Source organism: Varanus komodoensis, unplaced genomic scaffold (genome assembly GCF_004798865.1).
Source record: "Varanus komodoensis strain SLA01 unplaced genomic scaffold, ASM479886v1 scaffold5, whole genome shotgun sequence".
In the NCBI taxonomy this organism is placed as follows: Eukaryota; Metazoa; Chordata; class Lepidosauria; order Squamata; family Varanidae; genus Varanus; species Varanus komodoensis.
This window is the reverse complement of record NW_025336087.1, coordinates 41,992,081-42,010,234: the sequence shown is the minus strand read 5'-3', so window position 1 is coordinate 42,010,234 and position 18,154 is coordinate 41,992,081. Positions and strand designations below refer to the sequence as shown.

The 18,154-nt window shown below is 42.2% G+C and overlaps 1 protein-coding gene and 1 non-coding gene across 3 annotated transcripts in view; one reads left to right on the top strand and one right to left on the bottom strand.

Moving 5' to 3' along the window:
* ERCC6L2 (ERCC excision repair 6 like 2) overlaps nt 1-2,997 on the top strand; it is a 60,091-nt gene extending 57,094 nt beyond the window's left edge. For both annotated transcript variants that reach the window (XM_044446300.1, XM_044446299.1), the window contains one exon: nt 91-2,997. In XM_044446300.1, the coding sequence (XP_044302235.1) occupies nt 91-1,033 (943 nt within the window). In that variant the 3' untranslated portion in view covers nt 1,034-2,997. The remainder of the gene's footprint in view (nt 1-90) is intronic.
* A 12,096-nt stretch (nt 2,998-15,093) lies between these two features.
* On the bottom strand, nt 15,094-15,195 carry LOC123031694. The gene has a single exon (XR_006416375.1). It is a non-coding gene; the product is annotated as a U6 spliceosomal RNA (small nuclear RNA).
* Between the last annotated feature and the right edge of the window lie 2,959 nt (nt 15,196-18,154).

Here is an 18,154-nt window from a genome sequence, read left to right as displayed (position 1 = left end):
CTTGTAAGTTAATTACCCAGTTTCCATGGTTGTTGTTATTTGCATGATTGGAATAAGTCAGCTATGCTTTGTTTTCACCAATTGCTGCAGGAAACAATTAGAAGAAATGGCATCTTGTTTTCATAAGAATTCAGTAGAAGAACTTGCAGAGTGTATTGTCAAAGCTACATCAGAGGAAAGGCAGAAAATGTTGCAAGAATTTTATGGTGAAAAGTATACAGCGTTAAAAGACCTATTAAAAGTTGAAGTGCCAGTGTCTGTTTCAGAAGAGAGTGTGGAAAGAGATGGGCACAGAACCCAGTCCAGAAAAAGAAAGTATATTTCTAAACATGGAAAATCAAAATCTGATCCTTCAACAGATCTCTGTGGCCAAAGATGTTATGATACAGAAGCAAAGACGTTTCAGTTCGATCCCTGTATACAGGCTGCTGTATGTCATAATGTGGAAGATAAACAATTGCCCACTGTCATTACCCAAGATAGCATTAGAGGGAGAAACAGTCAGGCATTCAAAGACTTTATGGCATCTGACTCATTAAGCAGTAAATCAGGACTAATTGAGGGGCTGTCTGCAAATACTACTAAAGGACAGCTGAACTTGAATGGGACAGAGTCGCCAAGAAAACCTTTTCTGTCTCAGCCAGAAAGCAGACAGGCTCAAATATGCAAGAAAGACTCTTTTGCAGACCTACTAGGAGACACCTCCATTTTAAATGACCTCTTCAGAAGTAACGGGAATAGACTGACAGAGCTTCCCAGGAGGTCCCTTTCAGGGCCTGTGGAAAAAGCAAAAACACGACCAAAAGATTTCTGGGACATGCTGAATGAACAAAACGAGGAGAGTTTCCAAAAACTCACAGACATGGCAGTCATCGAGAAGCTGTGTGAACGAGCTCCTCTTGCCACTTTATCCAAGAAGAAGGAAGAGGATGAGAAGTCACTTTGGATGAAAAATGACAGTTTTTTATGGAAAAGATATCATGTGGCTGATAAAGATGACAACTCTTCATCTGGCACAGGACATGACCTCTAAATACCTAGAAAACAAGCGGAAAATATCCACTGGTGCTATAACATAATACATTTTGTTCTTAGCTAACCCATTCCAAGCTCCTTTATGGTGCTTTCTGATTTTCAGTGATATCTTCCTTTTACAGATCCTTCAAGATAAAGGATTACAAAAGCAAAAGTCTTTGAAGAAAAAAAGCCATATTGGAGTAGTATAGAGAATGAAGTAAATATTTTCCTTGTGTTTTTGTTGTTGACTTGCTCTCTTGCTTCTGGCTAAATATGAAATTTTCAATTTCTATCAATTTTAATTGAATATAGTAATATTAAAATAAGAAAGTACTATCCGTCCCTATAGGAGAGCAGTGCACATTAATATGGCAATTTAGATTAGGCAGGATAACATCCATGTTCTCTCCTCATTAGCATGCATGCAAGCTCAGTGCATCTTCCATACCTCCATCTAAGGTCCACTTCTGTTTGATCAGTTCTTTCAGTCCCTGTTCACACTCTGAGTCGGGACTGAGTGCATCTTCCATACCTCCATCTAAGGTCCACTTCTGTTTGATCAGTTCTTTCAGTCCCTGTTCACACTCTGAGTCGGGACTGTGGAGAGGAAATATGAAGATCTCTCAGTGCACAGACATTGTAGCCTCATGTGAATAGTTTTATATGTATATTTTATTGTGATTTATTGATCTATTGTTCTGTCACATTTTCTGAAGTCGCCAAGGCAGAAATTATGATGGAAATCCATAGTTATAGTATAACTGAAAACCAATTTGGAACTGCATAGAGCAAAATCAAAGTTAACTGCAAGCACTTTGAAATAAAGGGTCCTGTCCAAATTCGTCATACTTAGAGTAAACCCATTGAAATCAATGAATTTTAGAATTAATATTAGTGCTGTTGCTTTAATTGGTGTATTTGAAGTATAAATAAATCTAGGCACCACTCAGAATTGCTCCAGGCCAAATGTGACATCAGGGATAACTTGTACTTGCTGAACTAGTTCTAACAGCCCTTGCAGAAGGTTGCAAATCTATCAAGGAGAAAGTATCTTTAGACATCACAAAGTTAGCCTGGAGCAGAGAGCTCTGTGCTGCTCCTCTGCAGCATCTGAAAGTAATTTGGAAGATAAAGCAATTCCACTGAGATCATTTACACAGCAAGGTGTGTAACTAATAGTACATGCCTGCAGGGCAAGCTCGAGTGTCTCACTGTTCATACCTGTCTAAGACTGAACCTGAATATAGTCTGGATTTAGCAACATGGTAACTAGAGCCTTGTCACATTTTATTGGAATTAAACTTTTTAATTGTAGTGTTTTAAATAAAGGTGATAAAAACCTTTCATTAAGCCTAATTTAAAAATACACACAGATTTTAAGTGGTAGTCTGAAGTCATACCTACATCTGCTTCTTACAGTGGGATGTATTCTCAGCCTTATGAAGTCTGGCAGGTCAGTAGTGTTTAAGGCGGCTTGAAAAGAACAAATCAGCTGCAAATTATACTTTGTATTAGTCTATATCTTTTATTTCTAACTGGGAATTTAAACCATGCTTCGATAAATATACTATTTTATAGCTAGGTCATAACAAATACTGAACGTAACAGCATTTAGAGTTGTTGAACACAACTTATCAGAGACTGCCATGTAATGGAGGTTGTGAACAGTCTGTGCTAGCTTTATTCAAATTAATGAAAATAACACAGCAAGTTTTTCTTGGTGGATTTCATCTTTTGCTCCATTACAACATTTCTTAAAAGTCAGTTCTGACTGAAAGTCACCATGTGTAAGTTGCTGATATACGTATGAATTGCTGGCTTAAAACTTTTAATTAAAGGTACCTTCCATACAAGCTTAGACAGACGTAAGACCTACAACTCCCAGAATGAGTTTATTATTTTATTTTTTTCTATACCGTCTTATATTTTCAAAGAATCTCAAGACAGTGCAAAAAAATGCCATATGCAGGGAGTTGCGGGGGGGGGGGTTGTCTCTAAACTCGAACAGGATTGTGCCCAAACAAAAATATTTTTTAACTTCCTAAAACTTAGTGTAATTCACCAACTGAGTTCTGTACCAGAAAAGTGATGAATGACTAAGAAATACTAGCTTGCATGAAATTCTTATAAGCATTACATCAAAAAATAAAAAAAATATTTTACACAGAAGATCTTAAATGTGTATTTGCATTCTTCCATAGCATGGGAGGGTTGGGGAAGGTGTGCCCATCCACACATAGCCTTCCATTGGCTATGCCAGCTGAGTTGATGGGAGCTGTAGTCCACCAGCATCCATCACACATTCCTCACTCCTGCCATCTAAAGTTTCATTGGTTTCTGTGTGGTTCAGTTTCTTCCTTCTTTTGGATAAATTGTGGGGATGGTGATGAAAACATTTATCTCTGAATAATTCCAATGATCTCTGCATTATCTGAATGTCTTGTGCTGGTACTAATTTCTTGTTACTTTTACAGTATTCCACTATTTAACAAAAACCATGATTTTCTTCCTTTTCCATGGCAAAAAATACAGTTTCAGCCTATTGTGTGAATGCAAGAGTTACCATATCCAGAGTTATTTATTTAGCTAATATTTAATATATTATTCAAGGTGGTGTACCTAGTGAGATGACATTAAATTGTTTATTCATTCCTACCTGTCCTTTACTCTCCAAAATGATTTCTAAAAACTATGCAACAGGACTACTTTTACCTAAGACTATGCACCATATCACACTATTACAGTTCGTAAATAGCACTGCTCTCAACTGGAACAGCAATTTCTGTCTCCAGGGGGCACTGTCATTTTCACAACAGAAGGAAGGAGCCCGTGGCTCCATTGTTTATGGGCTTTTTGCTGACATTTAATCTAGAGCAGGGGTGTTGAACTTCATACCTTGGGCCAAATGTTTCTGTTATGATTTTATTTTATTCAGATTTATCATCCACTGAATCAATCCAAAGGCCCTCTAAGTGGATTACAATCCATAAAACATATAACAATAAAAACAGTAATTAAAAATATACAAAAAACAAAACTGTGCACAGCTGATGTCCATGTTTGCCAAGTTCCCGCTTGCTAAACAGCACTCACACAGAAACTCTTTGCTGGATGTGGTTCCCACTGCTGCTTCTCTTCTCTTCATCGCTGTCTAGCCAGAAAACTGCTACCTACATTCACTCTCTCCTTCTGATGCTGTGTAATATTTTTGGGCCAAAAACAGGCTAGGAGACTGAAGAATAATTTAAAATAGAAATTGATATTTAGAAGCCTGTTAACCCTCCATTTGCCATAGTGTGCAGGCCTTTGGAACTTCCCAGGTCATGTGTCTTTAGGACATGACCTCAAATTGTCAACTCCTTACTGAGGGACTATCACTAAAGTATGAATTGCCTCATGTTGTCTCTAGATCATGCCCTCCACAATTCCCCTTAGAGTCCCACTGCCTTCTCCTGACTGCAAATAATTTAGTGGTTTCCCAACTTCTGGACAGATTTTTTTTCTATTCCAAAAGGATGAAATGCCTCTCCCACGGCTTAGTAGCTGGCAGGAAGAGCTCTGGCTAAAATGCCCAGCCCCTCTTGTATTTCTGGGCCCACCCCTTTTGCCATTGGCCTTCCCCATCCTTGGAACGCTGCCTCCAAGAGCTTGGAAACAGAACTTAGACCTTGGGTACAAGAAGGTTCAGTATGCCCAGATCTGAAGAGACCACTGGTGGGTCTGTTGCTTTCCTGAAAATGTGTGGTTTCTGTGTCTGCTTTAGACTGCTGAGAAAACAAAGTTCAGAATACACAGTAACTTTCTCTGTTTTACTATAATATTTGTGGTTTCTTCTCTTTTCAACTTTTAACTCTTTGACTACTTCGGGTGAAGGTGACTGAGACAGACCTTCCTGCAGCATCTTCCTTCGTGCCCATGTGCTGTAGCAAGCAAGCTGATGTGTAAAACTTTCCTTAAAGTTGAAAACTGATGGATTAGCATATCCCTGAGAGTTCTGTTAATGTTGGAATGGACAAAGGATGGACAATACCCCAGTCTATTTAGTTGAACACTACTATGCACACATTCATGGGCATATTGTAAGCCGTTCTGAGATCTTGTATAAGAGGACGGCATACAAAAGCTTTTAATAAATAATTGTGTTCACATACATGTCCTCTGAAACCACCATCTGGCCCCTAAGTCATTGATTGTAATACAGTCGTGTAATGAGAAACAAATCCTTCACTAGTGACAAAATTGCTATAATGTAAGCACCACGATACATTATTTGCTGGGATTTATGCCACATAGCACACATTTTAGTGGACCATGTTGTGGAAGGACCTTTTTGTGATGTATAGTTCCTTTAAACAAAACAAAACAATTTTGGTTTGTGTGACTCCCAAAAGTTTTGAAAATTCTGATTTAGTACTACATAAATACAAAGATTTGTGTGTGTTCTTGCCTATGAGTATATTATATAAACTATTTTATGCAAGGGGAAATTATTCTGAACCCTAGGCACTGATGCTGAACACAGCAATCTGTGAACTGTGATGGTTTTTGTGGTCTGGATGACTGCCCAACTGAAAAAAAAGCTTAAATTTGATCTGTTGCAGATTCTCCTTTAGGTCATGGGAAGATGCTATAAGCTTCACTTTTTCCTGCATTAGCCAGGATATATTTCAACTTACTAAAAATGAAAGAAGTTGGATTCCGAGAAGAAGCTTCATTGCTTCAGGTACTTAGCATGTATAATTATATAAAACTGCACTTGTGTTTTACTTAACACTTAAGCAACAAGGATTTCATCCTACTCTTGTCCTTCTAAGTGAAGTCTGAATTTTTTTTTAGTTTAAAATGACCAAATGGAACATATTTTGAAGAAACAGTGATGAAAAACCAGACATGTGTGTATGAAGTATTCATTCCCCCAGGTGAATATCCAGTGGAAGTACCTTTGACCACAACTACAGATATGAGTCTCCCCATCTATCAGCTTTTGTGCTTGGGATCCTGCAATGTTTGTCCTTTCTTCCTGGCAAAATTGTTCCAGGTCTGACAGATTGGATGGGGCCCATAAGAGAACAGCAATCAATGTGACATATATAATGACATATAATAGATGGCTACGTTGATCTGCTTCCCTAGGCAAGCAAAGTATGCACAGCTTCTGTTGTAGATCAAACTGACCGATGACATGGTAAATAATACTTAACACAAGGTTTGGCAACTGTTTTGGACCTGTGGGCACATTTAGGAATTTGAGGAACTGCTCTGGGAACCACCATAAAATGCCTAGTCAGTGGATCACTGCTTTGGCATCTACCTGTCACATCTATGGATCTTCAGCAAAGACATTTGTGTCATGTCTACTTGGGCATGACAATGTCTCTTTAATTAGGGATGGTTTAATTCTGGTGATAGCTGGCAGCATTATACAGCAAAAGTTTTCAGTGGAGTCAGAGAAGGTATCACACAGATCAATTATGCTGGAACAGTCGCTCATATACATTGATGTATATAGTCTCTTAAATTATTTATCTGCTTCATGGAAATCAACAAATGGTCAGCATAAATAGGTTCTCTGTGCCCCTTTGACAGCTATAAAACTAATACTGCAACACTGGAAGGATCAACATTCACCTCATAATGCCACAGATTCTTAATCAGACCATTCTAAGATACGCAAGAGAGTTATTTTTGGTCTCACCAGACCAAAGAACCTTTTCTGTTTCTATGCAGTGTCTCTCCTGTGCCCTTTTGCAAATTCCAAATGAACTTTGATATGGGTTTGTTTCAGCAGTGGTTTCTTTTTACCACTCTTGTATAAAATCCAACTTTGTGGAATATCTGGGTGATAGCTGTCCCATGGACAGTTTCTCAGTGTGGATCCCACCAGCTTTTTCAGTTACCATTGGCTTCTTGGTCACTTTTCCAACTAACACCTTCTTATCCAATCATTGAGGTTGGGTGAACAGGTTTCACTAGGCAGAGTCACAGCTGGGAGTCATGTTCTTTCCATTTTATAATAATACATTTAACAGTGTTTGGGGGCATGTTCATAATTTGATTTTCGTGCTTCTGCGCAACTTTTTCCTGAGTTGTTTTGATATCTCTTTGGTTTTCATAATGCTGTTTGTTTACATATGCTTTCCAACAAACTCGGGGGTCTTCCAAGAAACAAGCATATGTAGCACTTGAATTGCGCAGAGGTGGACTCCATTCAACTATTCACAGTATGTAACTTCAGGAGGTTGCGGGTTGCACCAGAGTTTATTTAGGCATTTCGCAGCGAGCAGGGTGAATGCTGCTGCAAGGAATTAAATTTGTCCTTACATCTGATAACTGGGACTGCCAGAAGGGTAGGTTGCCTCCTACTTTTTCCTTTTTGAGAGATGCTTATTGCATCTTGCTCTGGGAGTAGAAAGTAGTAGTAGTGGTAGCAGTAGTAATTGCTGTTTTTAAGAGCCAAAAATGGTTGTGTAGTATGATACAGCCCTCTTCTCTCTTTTTTCCTTTTCTTGCATGACTTTTAGCTGGTATTATTACTCTCAAGTAGTGAAGCCAGAATGAAGTTATGAAATATCTACTTAAGTGAGGGCAAAATGTTTACATTATGCTAGCATGTGTTCTGCACATGGCACATATGGCACAGATCCTAAAATACTTTCAAGAGCTGATACAAGTTATATTAGGACAGCACTCTGTGTTTGTACATTGCACGTAAACTGCAGGTGCTGGTTTATAATGTGTCTGTGAAAAGATGAGAGTGTTCCATCAGAAATGCTAAAACTGACTTAAATGAAATGTTGGATTTTTTGTTCCCTTCAAAATGCCTAAGCAGAACCCCAACAACATCCATTTTGTTGTAAAAGCAATTTGTCAAATCATGTTTCTATAAGATCGAAATGCATTGTAAAAATTAATAAGCAAAAACAACAGAATTTATTTAATTAAGATTTTTACAGCTCCTGCTTACAACATTTAGGAATGTAGTCTTGGGGCCTTCCAAGGCTGGAAACCAATTGCAGTTGTGAAGAAAAATCACAACAGTCAGATGAATGCACACACAGGAATGGGACAGAAATATATTTAATTTGCATTTAAGCAGAACTTAACTTGTTTCACAATGTGAAACTAACATATGAACCAAAATTCAAGTTATCCTTCAAAATTCGTACTTTCTGGATTTTGCGTACAAATATGTGTATATGAAGGGGAAATGTGCACAAAACGCATATATTTGTGAAAATAATGTTAAAATCTATTACATTAGGAAAATGGCTTGCAAAAATGCTGTATTACCTAAACTGCATACAAAAATTCATGCATCCAAGAAATTAACACAAAAAGGTGAACACATTTTCTTACAAACTTTCTTTTTTGAGAAAAACAATATAAACAAAATAAAGATTGGAAAAATTCTCAACATTCAAGATGTACCAAACTTTAAGATTGGAAAAATGAGAAATCAAGCAAAAACTAGTCATCAAACTATGAAGTCACGTGTGATTTGAGAGTTGCATTTTAATATCCTCCTCAGCATTTCAAAAGTAGCAACATACATACCTTGGGCACCCCCAGTGATGGTAAAACAAGCAGTCAGTAGACTCTTCAGTGAATTATTCTGTGCACTTCTGCAATGAAAGTGTAATTTAGGCATTAGGCATAATCTTGATCATTAGCATCTTCTATTTTAGAAAGATTTGTCAGTCTTCATATCTCTCATATACTAATTTTATCATTACATCAGGTACTTTTCACCTTTTATTATTTTCAGTAGTACCACAATTCCAGTTTTAGTGTATGCATTCAAGTAGACTGATATCAGTAATAGTATATGATTATCCAAAGAATATACTAACCACACTGTAAGTTGTCAGAGCAAGTGGCATATGTGTGGTGGCATTTCTCTTTTAATGACTTCCTTAATGAAACCACACTTTATGGGCTGGCTTAGTTCAGACTGTTGCTGTACTGATAATAGTGCCTGCAAAATTATTTACCACTCCCACTTCAAAACAAACACACATGTTTTCTTATTGGTAGCTGGGATTGTTATGAAGCAGGTTTCTGCTGGTTCTGAAAACTGCCGGTTCAAAGGAGGCGTGTATTGTGCTGCAGCCAGATTCCCACCTCTGCCTTCTACTCGATCTTTTGGGCAGGTTGCTTGTCCTTTGGCTTTCTTTCCATGGGAGCCATTTGGTGGTGGTACCCAAGAGCAAGTTGCTGAATGTTCTCACAGCCCCAGGGGGTCACCTATTCCACATCTACATGGAAGATGCAAAGATGCATTTGCACTGGAGTGGGAGAACCCCAGTTCAAATCCTTGCTTGACCAATAAGCTCACTGGGCAACCATGGACCAGTCACTACCTCTTAGCATAACCTGCCTGACAGGGTTGCTGCAAAAATGAAATGGAAAGGAAGGGAAGGGGATACAATTACAATTCATCAGATTTATAGTGTCTACCACTCCTTCTAGCAGGGAAAAGGACATGGAGGCAAGGTACATCCTTGAAAAGTTGTCCATGTGGACATCTTAATCATATGCTGCTCCTGGTTAATGTCTTGCTTGACCACTAAGATTAGTTAGGAAGCCCCTTTGATTGTGCCACAATTTGGAGAGGGTTGTTTAGCCTTAACCAGGAAACAGGACTTCTCTGTGCTGGCATTCATATTGTGGATGTTTTAAAACACCTTGAAAACTTATTTATGTACCCAGGTCTTTTTTGATAGTTCTATTAGTTGGTGTCTGATTATCCTGAGTCATTACTGTATATTTATTATTTTTATGTTCTGTGCCCTTGCCATTATTTTAATGTATGTTTAAGATTGCTTGCTTACATATACATTCTTCTGCTTTGTGTGGGATCTTGGGATGATTTAAGAAAGGTTGACCAGAAATGTTAAATAAATAAATATTGGGGAGAAACGGCGAAAGAAAGAAAAAGTTGGCTAATGAAGAGAGTGCCTGAGTCTGAAAAATGCCTTCACACCCAGGTAGGATGTAGCTTCTTGCTGTGTTATTATCTAACTGAAATCATCACATTTTCCCAAGCAGAGAGTGTGCATCAGCCTGGAAATGTGAAATCCAGCAGAGATTAGTGCTACCTTGAGGGAATCAGTGTGGATGGTCCTTTGCCCAAATCATAAGACTAAGCGCAATGCACACACGGCATTGAATATTAGAGGAAGACATTTTCAGACTTGAATTTCTTTCAGTGGCTTGCAGAAGCAACCATAAGTTACAGTACTTTAAAGGTGCTCCCCCTCCATAACCTGCTCCTCCCCCTACAGAAATGCACTCACTCCCTTTTAAAGTCTATCTCTCAAACTGCAAGCAGTTCAGCTGCCTTTTCCTTTGAAAACCTGCCTATAAAAGCAGGGGTGTGTAAGGAGAAGGCTTTTGGTGACTTCTCTCTTCAGCACAGCAAGCACATACTGTAGCAATCCATTTTTTCATCAGCTCATTGCTAACAATCAGCCACATAAGCTCTAAAAACCTCCTTTTGCCATTTGTTGTAGATGGATGCTTAACGGATTTAAGAATGTCAGTCATCATCTTGTTTTGTAGGAGGGTGTGTGTGTGTGTGTGTGTGTGTGACCGTGTGCATGCAGGGCAGAGAGGAGAGAGAAGGATGTGGTGGTGTGCGGGGAGGTGGAGGGGAAGGAGGGAGTGAGCTGGAGCTCAGAAATTGCAGTGTGTGTGTGGTCTGAGGTTATTTTCTTGTTTTATGAAATGCACACTTCATTCCAGGCTCAAGTGAAATTCGTGCGTCGCTGAATGACTCCCTTATCCACTTCCCAAAACACTGAAAAGGATTTGAAAAGACTCTCTGGGGTGGACGGCTACTATCAGCAAAAATGAACAAGCAAACTTATTTAACCAGAGGTGGAAATTTCTCTTCTCCCCCCACCCTGCCAATGCTTAAACATAATAACTTTAAAGCAGCACATGGCCACGAAAGGGGAAAGAAGAAACCTGACTGTTTATTATGGTGGGGCTGTTGTAGTTTTAAAGGCCAGATTACAGGGTCTTGATGTGTACGGGAGGCTACCAAACCATGGCCAGAAAAGGAAGTGCAGGGTGGGGGGGATCATTTTGGGAAATGATTAAATGAACTGACTGTAGCAAAAGCGGTCCCTTGCGGTGCTGCCTCTATAATTTAGTCAGGTGTTTGCTTTTCTCTAATCGGATAGGTTGCAAACCAATTACAGTTGTTCCCCCAGCCCTCAGTATATCAAAAACCATTCTGAGGTAGTTCTTTAATACAGTATTCTCTCTCTGCCTCCAGTGGGTGTGCAAAGTAAAGGAGCAGGTATCACAAGACTGGCTGTATTTCATTTCTCAGCTCAGAGCCAAGCTACATATTATGCTCACATGTTGAAATAAGATGCTTAGGACTTCAAGTAACTGTGCAGAGAGGTGGGGAAATGACCCAGATTTCATTCAGTGAGGATGGAAAGGATTGATTTTCAGCAGGAAAATGGCATGGGAAGAAAGTAGAGTGCCACTTATATGTTGCCAAAAAGTGTGTGTGTGGGAGTCATAGTAGCATTGAAATACAGCATTGTCCTGTGTGTCTGCTCAGTCTGTTATCCAGGTGCTCCGTGCCAACAGCAATTTCAAGACCCCATCTGCTCTCCTTCCTTATGATCCTTTTACTATAAACACAAATGGAGTGGACAGTTAATCAAATAGAGGACCCCTAACACAGGACTGTCCTCTTTCAGCTCTCCAAAACTGAGGGCTGTCATCCATAAACTTGGACACCTGACCATCCTATATCCATCCTCCCCCAGACTGCAATCCCAATCAAGATTGGTGCTGCCTTTTGTTGAGAAAGAGGAATGCCCACAAGAGCTGGCGGCAGCCTTGGCTGAGCTCTTGATATAGAAACGCAGAAACAGAGCGAGTCAGAAGGGGTCTCTCGGGCTATCTAGTCTGACCTCCGGCACCAGCCTGCTCCGCTCACGACATGCCCACCATGTGCATGTCCAGCCTATCTTTGAACACCCTCACTGATGGGGCCTCAACGACCTCTCGTGGAAGCCCATTCCACACCCTCGGGGTCCTAACTGTCAGGAAGTGCTTCCTGGCATCCAAATGGAACCTTGGCTCCCTGAGCTTTGCTCTGTTGGAGTGCGTCCTGCCTTCCTCTGCAGGGGAGAACAGATCTCTACCCATCTCCATGTGACACCCCCTCACATACCTGTATGTCGCCAACAGATCCCCTCTGAGTCTCCTCCAGGCTGAAGAGACCAGTTCCCTCAGTCTCGCCTTATACGGCATCCCCTGCAAACCGGCCACCAACCTTGTGGCCCTACGCTGCACTGACTCCAACCTGGCTATATCCTTTCTGTAATGAGGGGCCCAAAACTGAGCACAATACTCCAGTTGCGGGCGTACCAGAGTTGTGTAGAGTGGTAGTAATACCTCTCTCGATCTAGAAGCCACACTTCTGGCTATGCAACCAAGGGTGGCGTTTGCCCTCTTGACCACCGCATCACACTGCTGATTCATGTTTAGCCTGCAGTCAACCAGTCCCCCAAGGTCCCTTTCACAAGTCTTGCTCTCCAGCCACTTGTCAACTAACCTGTACTTATGACACCTATTCCTATGTCCCAAGTGCAAGACCTTGCACTTATCCACATTGAACGCCATCCTGTTTTCTCCTACCCACTTCCATAGTCTGTCCAGATCCTTTTGGATCTGGAGTACCTGCTCCTCAGTTGTGGCCACTGCTCCAGTTTTAATATCGTCTGCGAATTTGATCAGCAGACTGTTCACCCCTTCTTCCATGTCATTTATGAAAAGATTAAACAGGATCAGCCCCATGACAGAGCCCTGGGGGACCCCACTTGTCACTGGCTGCCATCCCGATGATTCCCCACTAATGGTTACCCTCTGCTTTCGGTCAGTCAACCATGCCCTAATCCACCGGACAGTGCTTTGGTATATCTCAAAACTCCTCAGTTTCTCCACCAGGATATCATGGGGCACTTGCTGAAATCCAGGAATACCACATCCACTGCATCCCCTCCATCTAGCCATCTCGAAACCTTGTCATAGAATTCCACAAGGTTTGTCTGGCAGGACTTGTTTTTGCGGAAGCCGTGTTGTGTGGCTGTCAGCCTCCCTTCCCTATCTAGCATCACTAGATCTCTCTCTATTATGAGCCTTTCCATTCTTTTTCGTACAATGGACATAAGGCTAACAGGTCTGTAATTCCCCATGTCCCTTCTACTACCCTTTTTGAAAATTGGAACCACTGATGCCACCCTCCAGTCCTCTGGAACTTCACCCGTTCTCCACGAGGCCTCAAAAATGGAGGTCAGCGGATGCGAGAGAACCCCTGCCAACTCTCTAAGTCAGGGGTCTCAAACTCAACTTACCTGGGGGCCACTGGGTGAGGCTGGGCCGCATCAAGTATTCCACCACCGCGATGGTGGTGGGCCACTCATCCCGCGTCGCTCCCAGAGGCCGGCCCGGGTGCCACCGGCGCTTTGAAGGCCGCAGGGCCCCTCCCCCGTGCCCTGCCCATCCCGGCAATTGGCCCGCGGGCCGCAAGTTTGAGACCCCTGCTCTAAGTACTCTCGGGTGTAACCCATCAGGGCCTGGCGCCTTTGTAATGTCCAATGCCCTAAGGACCCCCTCGACTTCAAGGGGGGTGACTCTACTCTGTGCCCCTAAATCCCAAGCCTCATCTAATCTCCTGTGCGGATATTCCCTGTGCCGCTTTGGGGAGAACACAGAGGCAAAATAGTCATTTAGCATCTGTGTCTGTTCCCTCATATCAGTCACTGGATCTCCTTTTTCCTTATTTAGTGGTCCCACCACTTGTCTCCCCTTCCTCTTCCTATTTACATGCTAAAAGAAGCCCTTTTTATTGCTCTTGATATTCTTGGCAAGTCTCAGCTCGTAATCAGCCTTAGCCTTGCGAAGAATCCTCCTGCAACGGGCCTCCTCCTCCCGGTATATCCTTTTGTCTATTTGCCCCAGTACCCATTTCCTACGGAGGTTCCTCTTTCATCTAATCCCTCTAACCACCTCCTTTCGCATCCATGGCAGCACTCTCCTCCACCTCCCCTATATAGTACCTCCAATACCTCCTGGGATTATGATGGAGCAGTTCCTCCCACAGGTACTGATTGGACCCACAATTTCTCCCTTCCATGACCCAAGCCTCCCTCCAGTGCCCTTGCCCATGAGTACCAGCACACTTTCTATTGCAGACAGGGACTGCCATTTTTATACCCAGAATGCAATTCACTTGGCTTGCAGTCAAGGGTAGCATGCAGGCTTTCAGTAGGTTAAATCAATAGTTGAATTTTCCTGAAAACCTAAATGGGCAGAATCATATCTGGATATGATTAAATTGCATTTAAAGGAAGGTAAGACTGGATACTCTTTGGTCCAGTTGACTTGCTGGAAAATGTTCAGCAACTGCATGGAGGAACTAAAGCCTAAGTCAACCTGTTGTTGGCTGAGAATGAAAAAGAAGTGGATGTTTTCTTTCTCCTCTCACATGAGTCTCAATATACTCCATTGGGCTCCTGTCTGTTGCTAGTAGGAAGCTCCACCTGTAGCTCTGGTCCATAGATGAGACAGGTAGATTTTGCTTTCCCCATGACGGCGTACATGTGGTGACTCTATGTAGATTTTCCCATATCTAAGCTATTCCCATATAGTTGGCTTGCTGCTCTGTTGTAAAATCTGAACTTGACCAGCATTAGTTCTTTGTCACCTCACTGCTAGAGGACCCAACAGCAGTATACCTCCATTTCTTCTGATGTTTCAAAGAATTATTCCTAATGACTTGGTGCAGAGTTTGGTGTACCCAGTTCAGAGGTCTCCATTGTAAGTAAGAAGGGATATGATTGAGGTTTATATAATGTGAAGCAGGTGGATCAAGAGAAGGTTTTCTGCCTCTCTCACAATATTAGAATGTTAGGGGCATCCCATGAAGCTGAACTGTGGGAGATTCAGGATGGACAAATTATCACAAAACAAATTAACTTCCTCAAAGCATGGTGATAATCACTAACATAGGTGGCTTCAAAAAGCAAAGTCATGGAAGATAGCACTAGAAATGATGACCAATTCCGAATCTGCATGTCCTTCTTGCAGTAGGGCCATGCTAATCTTCTCTGTATCACCCCAATTTCAGTATATGTGCTGCCAAAGCAAGCATAATGATGACCAATCCTGACAGAAATATGCTTCCTCCAGGATCAGAGGCATGTGTCTGAATGAATGCTAGTTACTGGGGCTGAGCAGCAGGAAAGGGCTCTTGCCTTCATATCCTGCTTGGGTGCTTCCCAGAGCATTGGGTTGGCCATGGCAAGGAACAGGATGCTGGATTGAATAGGCATTTGTACTGGTCCAGCAGGAATCATCTTATTCTTCCTCATTTATTGAAAGGGGCTCTAGGAGTTCTGCTACTTTCTCTTTCTAACAGCCTGGATACCAAGCAGAGAGAAAGAGACACTGTTTACTCCCTAGAGAAGTGACAGCGCAGTCTTAATATTACTGCTGTAGGTTTGGGGAAGGGGGTTAGATAGGAGAGGTAACTAATATTTCGTAATAGTCAGTGGCAAAATTGCCAAGCACATTTGCTGTTGGGGAAATTACAGGCAATGACCTGGAAAGGCTATGACACAGTTGGAGAAGATGATTAATCCTTATTCCCACCCACCACCTCCAGCCACAAGAAGGGGACAACCTAGGCTTGATTGGAAAACAATACCAGTAATAGAAAAAGAGAAAATAGAGCTGAAAGCTGGCTGACTTGCTAAAGCATTGATGTAGGGCAGTGGATAGTTCTGCAAGTTGGACTGTATCTCCACCTACGCTCAGTCTGCTTATTCATAGATCACCTCAACGACTGTGAAACACTGAAACCCTTCTGTCAGCTTTGGCAAAGTGAATCAGTCTCAGGAAAGAGCTGCATCTCTGCAACCTCTCAGCACATGGAGAAGAGGGTCAAGCATGTCCATACTTCACAGCTGAAGCCAACAGCCACACTTCAAACTGGTAATTGCAAATGCAGGCTTAGCTGAATCCGAGCCCCAGTCTCTACCACAGGTCTTAATGCATGCATGGCAGTTTGAAGATATCCAGGAGCCTTTGCTCAAACACAGCTTGCAGGCTGGAAGTGATGTAACAGGACAGCCTATTATGTCCATGTGTGTCAAGCAGATTATATGTATGTATGTGTATGGCATACATAAGAAGAGTCATGCTGAAGGGGACTAGGGATCTATCTAATCCAGCATTCTGATCACCCAGTGGCCATCCATATGCCTGTGGAAGGCTCTCAATAACACCCTGCCCTCATGTTCTCCAGCAATGGATATTCAGTGGCACAATGACTCTCCAGATTTGCTTGAAACAAAATAAACGGGGTCTACTGGCCCAGGGATGAGCGACTGAGAAGTTTACATAACTAAATAACCTTGCATGGTTTCTGTGTGCAGAGCTAGGGCAGGTAGCACAGGCAGCTTAAGAGGGCCATCTGTCCCAAATCTGTGAGTGTGAGCACACACCCATGCACAAAGCCCACTGTGGCCTCAGGAGGCAAAATCATATTGGCCAGGTTGGGGTAGCAGCCAGCTCTGGTTGTACCTCCATGCTGCTCTGAAGATGGAAGAAGACACAGAATTACAGTATCAGCATGCAAGCAACATCCTCTTCAGCTTTCCAAATTGTGGGCAAAGGAAGAGAAACCTGGCTGGGCCTGTCCCATCCAAAAGAAGGTGCGTTTCCAAACTGTAGCCTCCCACCTTCTGCTGACCACCATGGCAAGCCTCCCCTCTTAAGGGCCAAGATGTGGTTTGCCTGGAGGCAACTTGGGCCACTTTGAGCAGTCTTGCAAACATCAAACTCCTCTCCATTGGATATTCAACTAGGCTGTTTAAGGAGTCTCTCTCCTCCTCCTCCTCCATAAGTAGGAGGTTTATTTATTTTTTTAGTATATCTATATCCCACCTTTTTCCGCTCAGGGAACTCAAGCCAGCTTGCATCATTTTCTTCCTCCTCTCAATCTTATCACAACAACAACCCTTAGATATAGGTTGGACTGAGCGACTGTGATCATCATTATACCCTGTTATATTCTTTACAAAAAGTGAAGCTGGTGAATGATGAATGGCTAACCCAATGGCTAACTAAGTGGCTAACCCATGGCTGTGCTGGAATTTGAAACCTGGTCTCCAATATGCCATCTTTTGAACAGCATCATATTGTCTCTGGCCAAGTAACACAGGCTGAGATCCTAACCATCCTTTTCTCATTAGCCCGTTCTCCGTGTGACTAGTCACAGAAGCCAAATGCCACATCCCTTGCCCTCCTCTGGGTGAGGACTCAAAAGTCAGTTTGCATGACCACGAGGTACTTCCAGCCAGATTCTGTGTACACTTCCCAACCGCACAGTAAACCCCACTGCCAGCAGCTGGGCTTTATTCATTGCCTGGCCACTTTAATGTCCGGCTACCAGGTGCCAGACACGACTGCCAGGCTTCCATGACTCCATCCAGATGAGGTTTTTCCAAAGCTGGATGGTCCACACCTCCATCTCTCCTGCATATAAGTTAAGCCAATTTGAGACAGAGAGAGAGGGAGGGGGAGAGAGACAGAAATGCTTCCCTCACTATAAAATAATTCTGCTTCTGAAGCTAGCAATCAGCAAAACCTCTCCCTGGAAAAAGATCTCCAAGGCTGTTCCTTTTATAGTACCTGCAGCTTCAGCTTATGGTAGTAAGCGACCACAATCTCTCTCGGGGGACTGTGGGTGTCGAAGCAAAGACGCATGTGAGAAAACACACTGGCGCATGTTTTTGAATGCTAGAGGTAGTTTTAGTAGCTGGTGCCTGGTTCTGATTAATATCCCAGTCCTTCAGATGAATGGAATGTAAACCACATACCAATTATTGGAAACCCATGAAGGAAACTCCCTTTTCCGTCTGTCTATCCATCCATCCTCTTGCCCACCCACATGACTGCAGCCTCTTTGAAAAATTCCTCCTTGAGAAAGGGTGGAAAATTCTAGTTGGAGACCCCCCACCCCACATTGGGTCTTCACTGCTAGGGTAATGCCAAAGAGATAAAGTTGCATATGGAATATTTCATGTTGGAGGGAGAGAGAGAA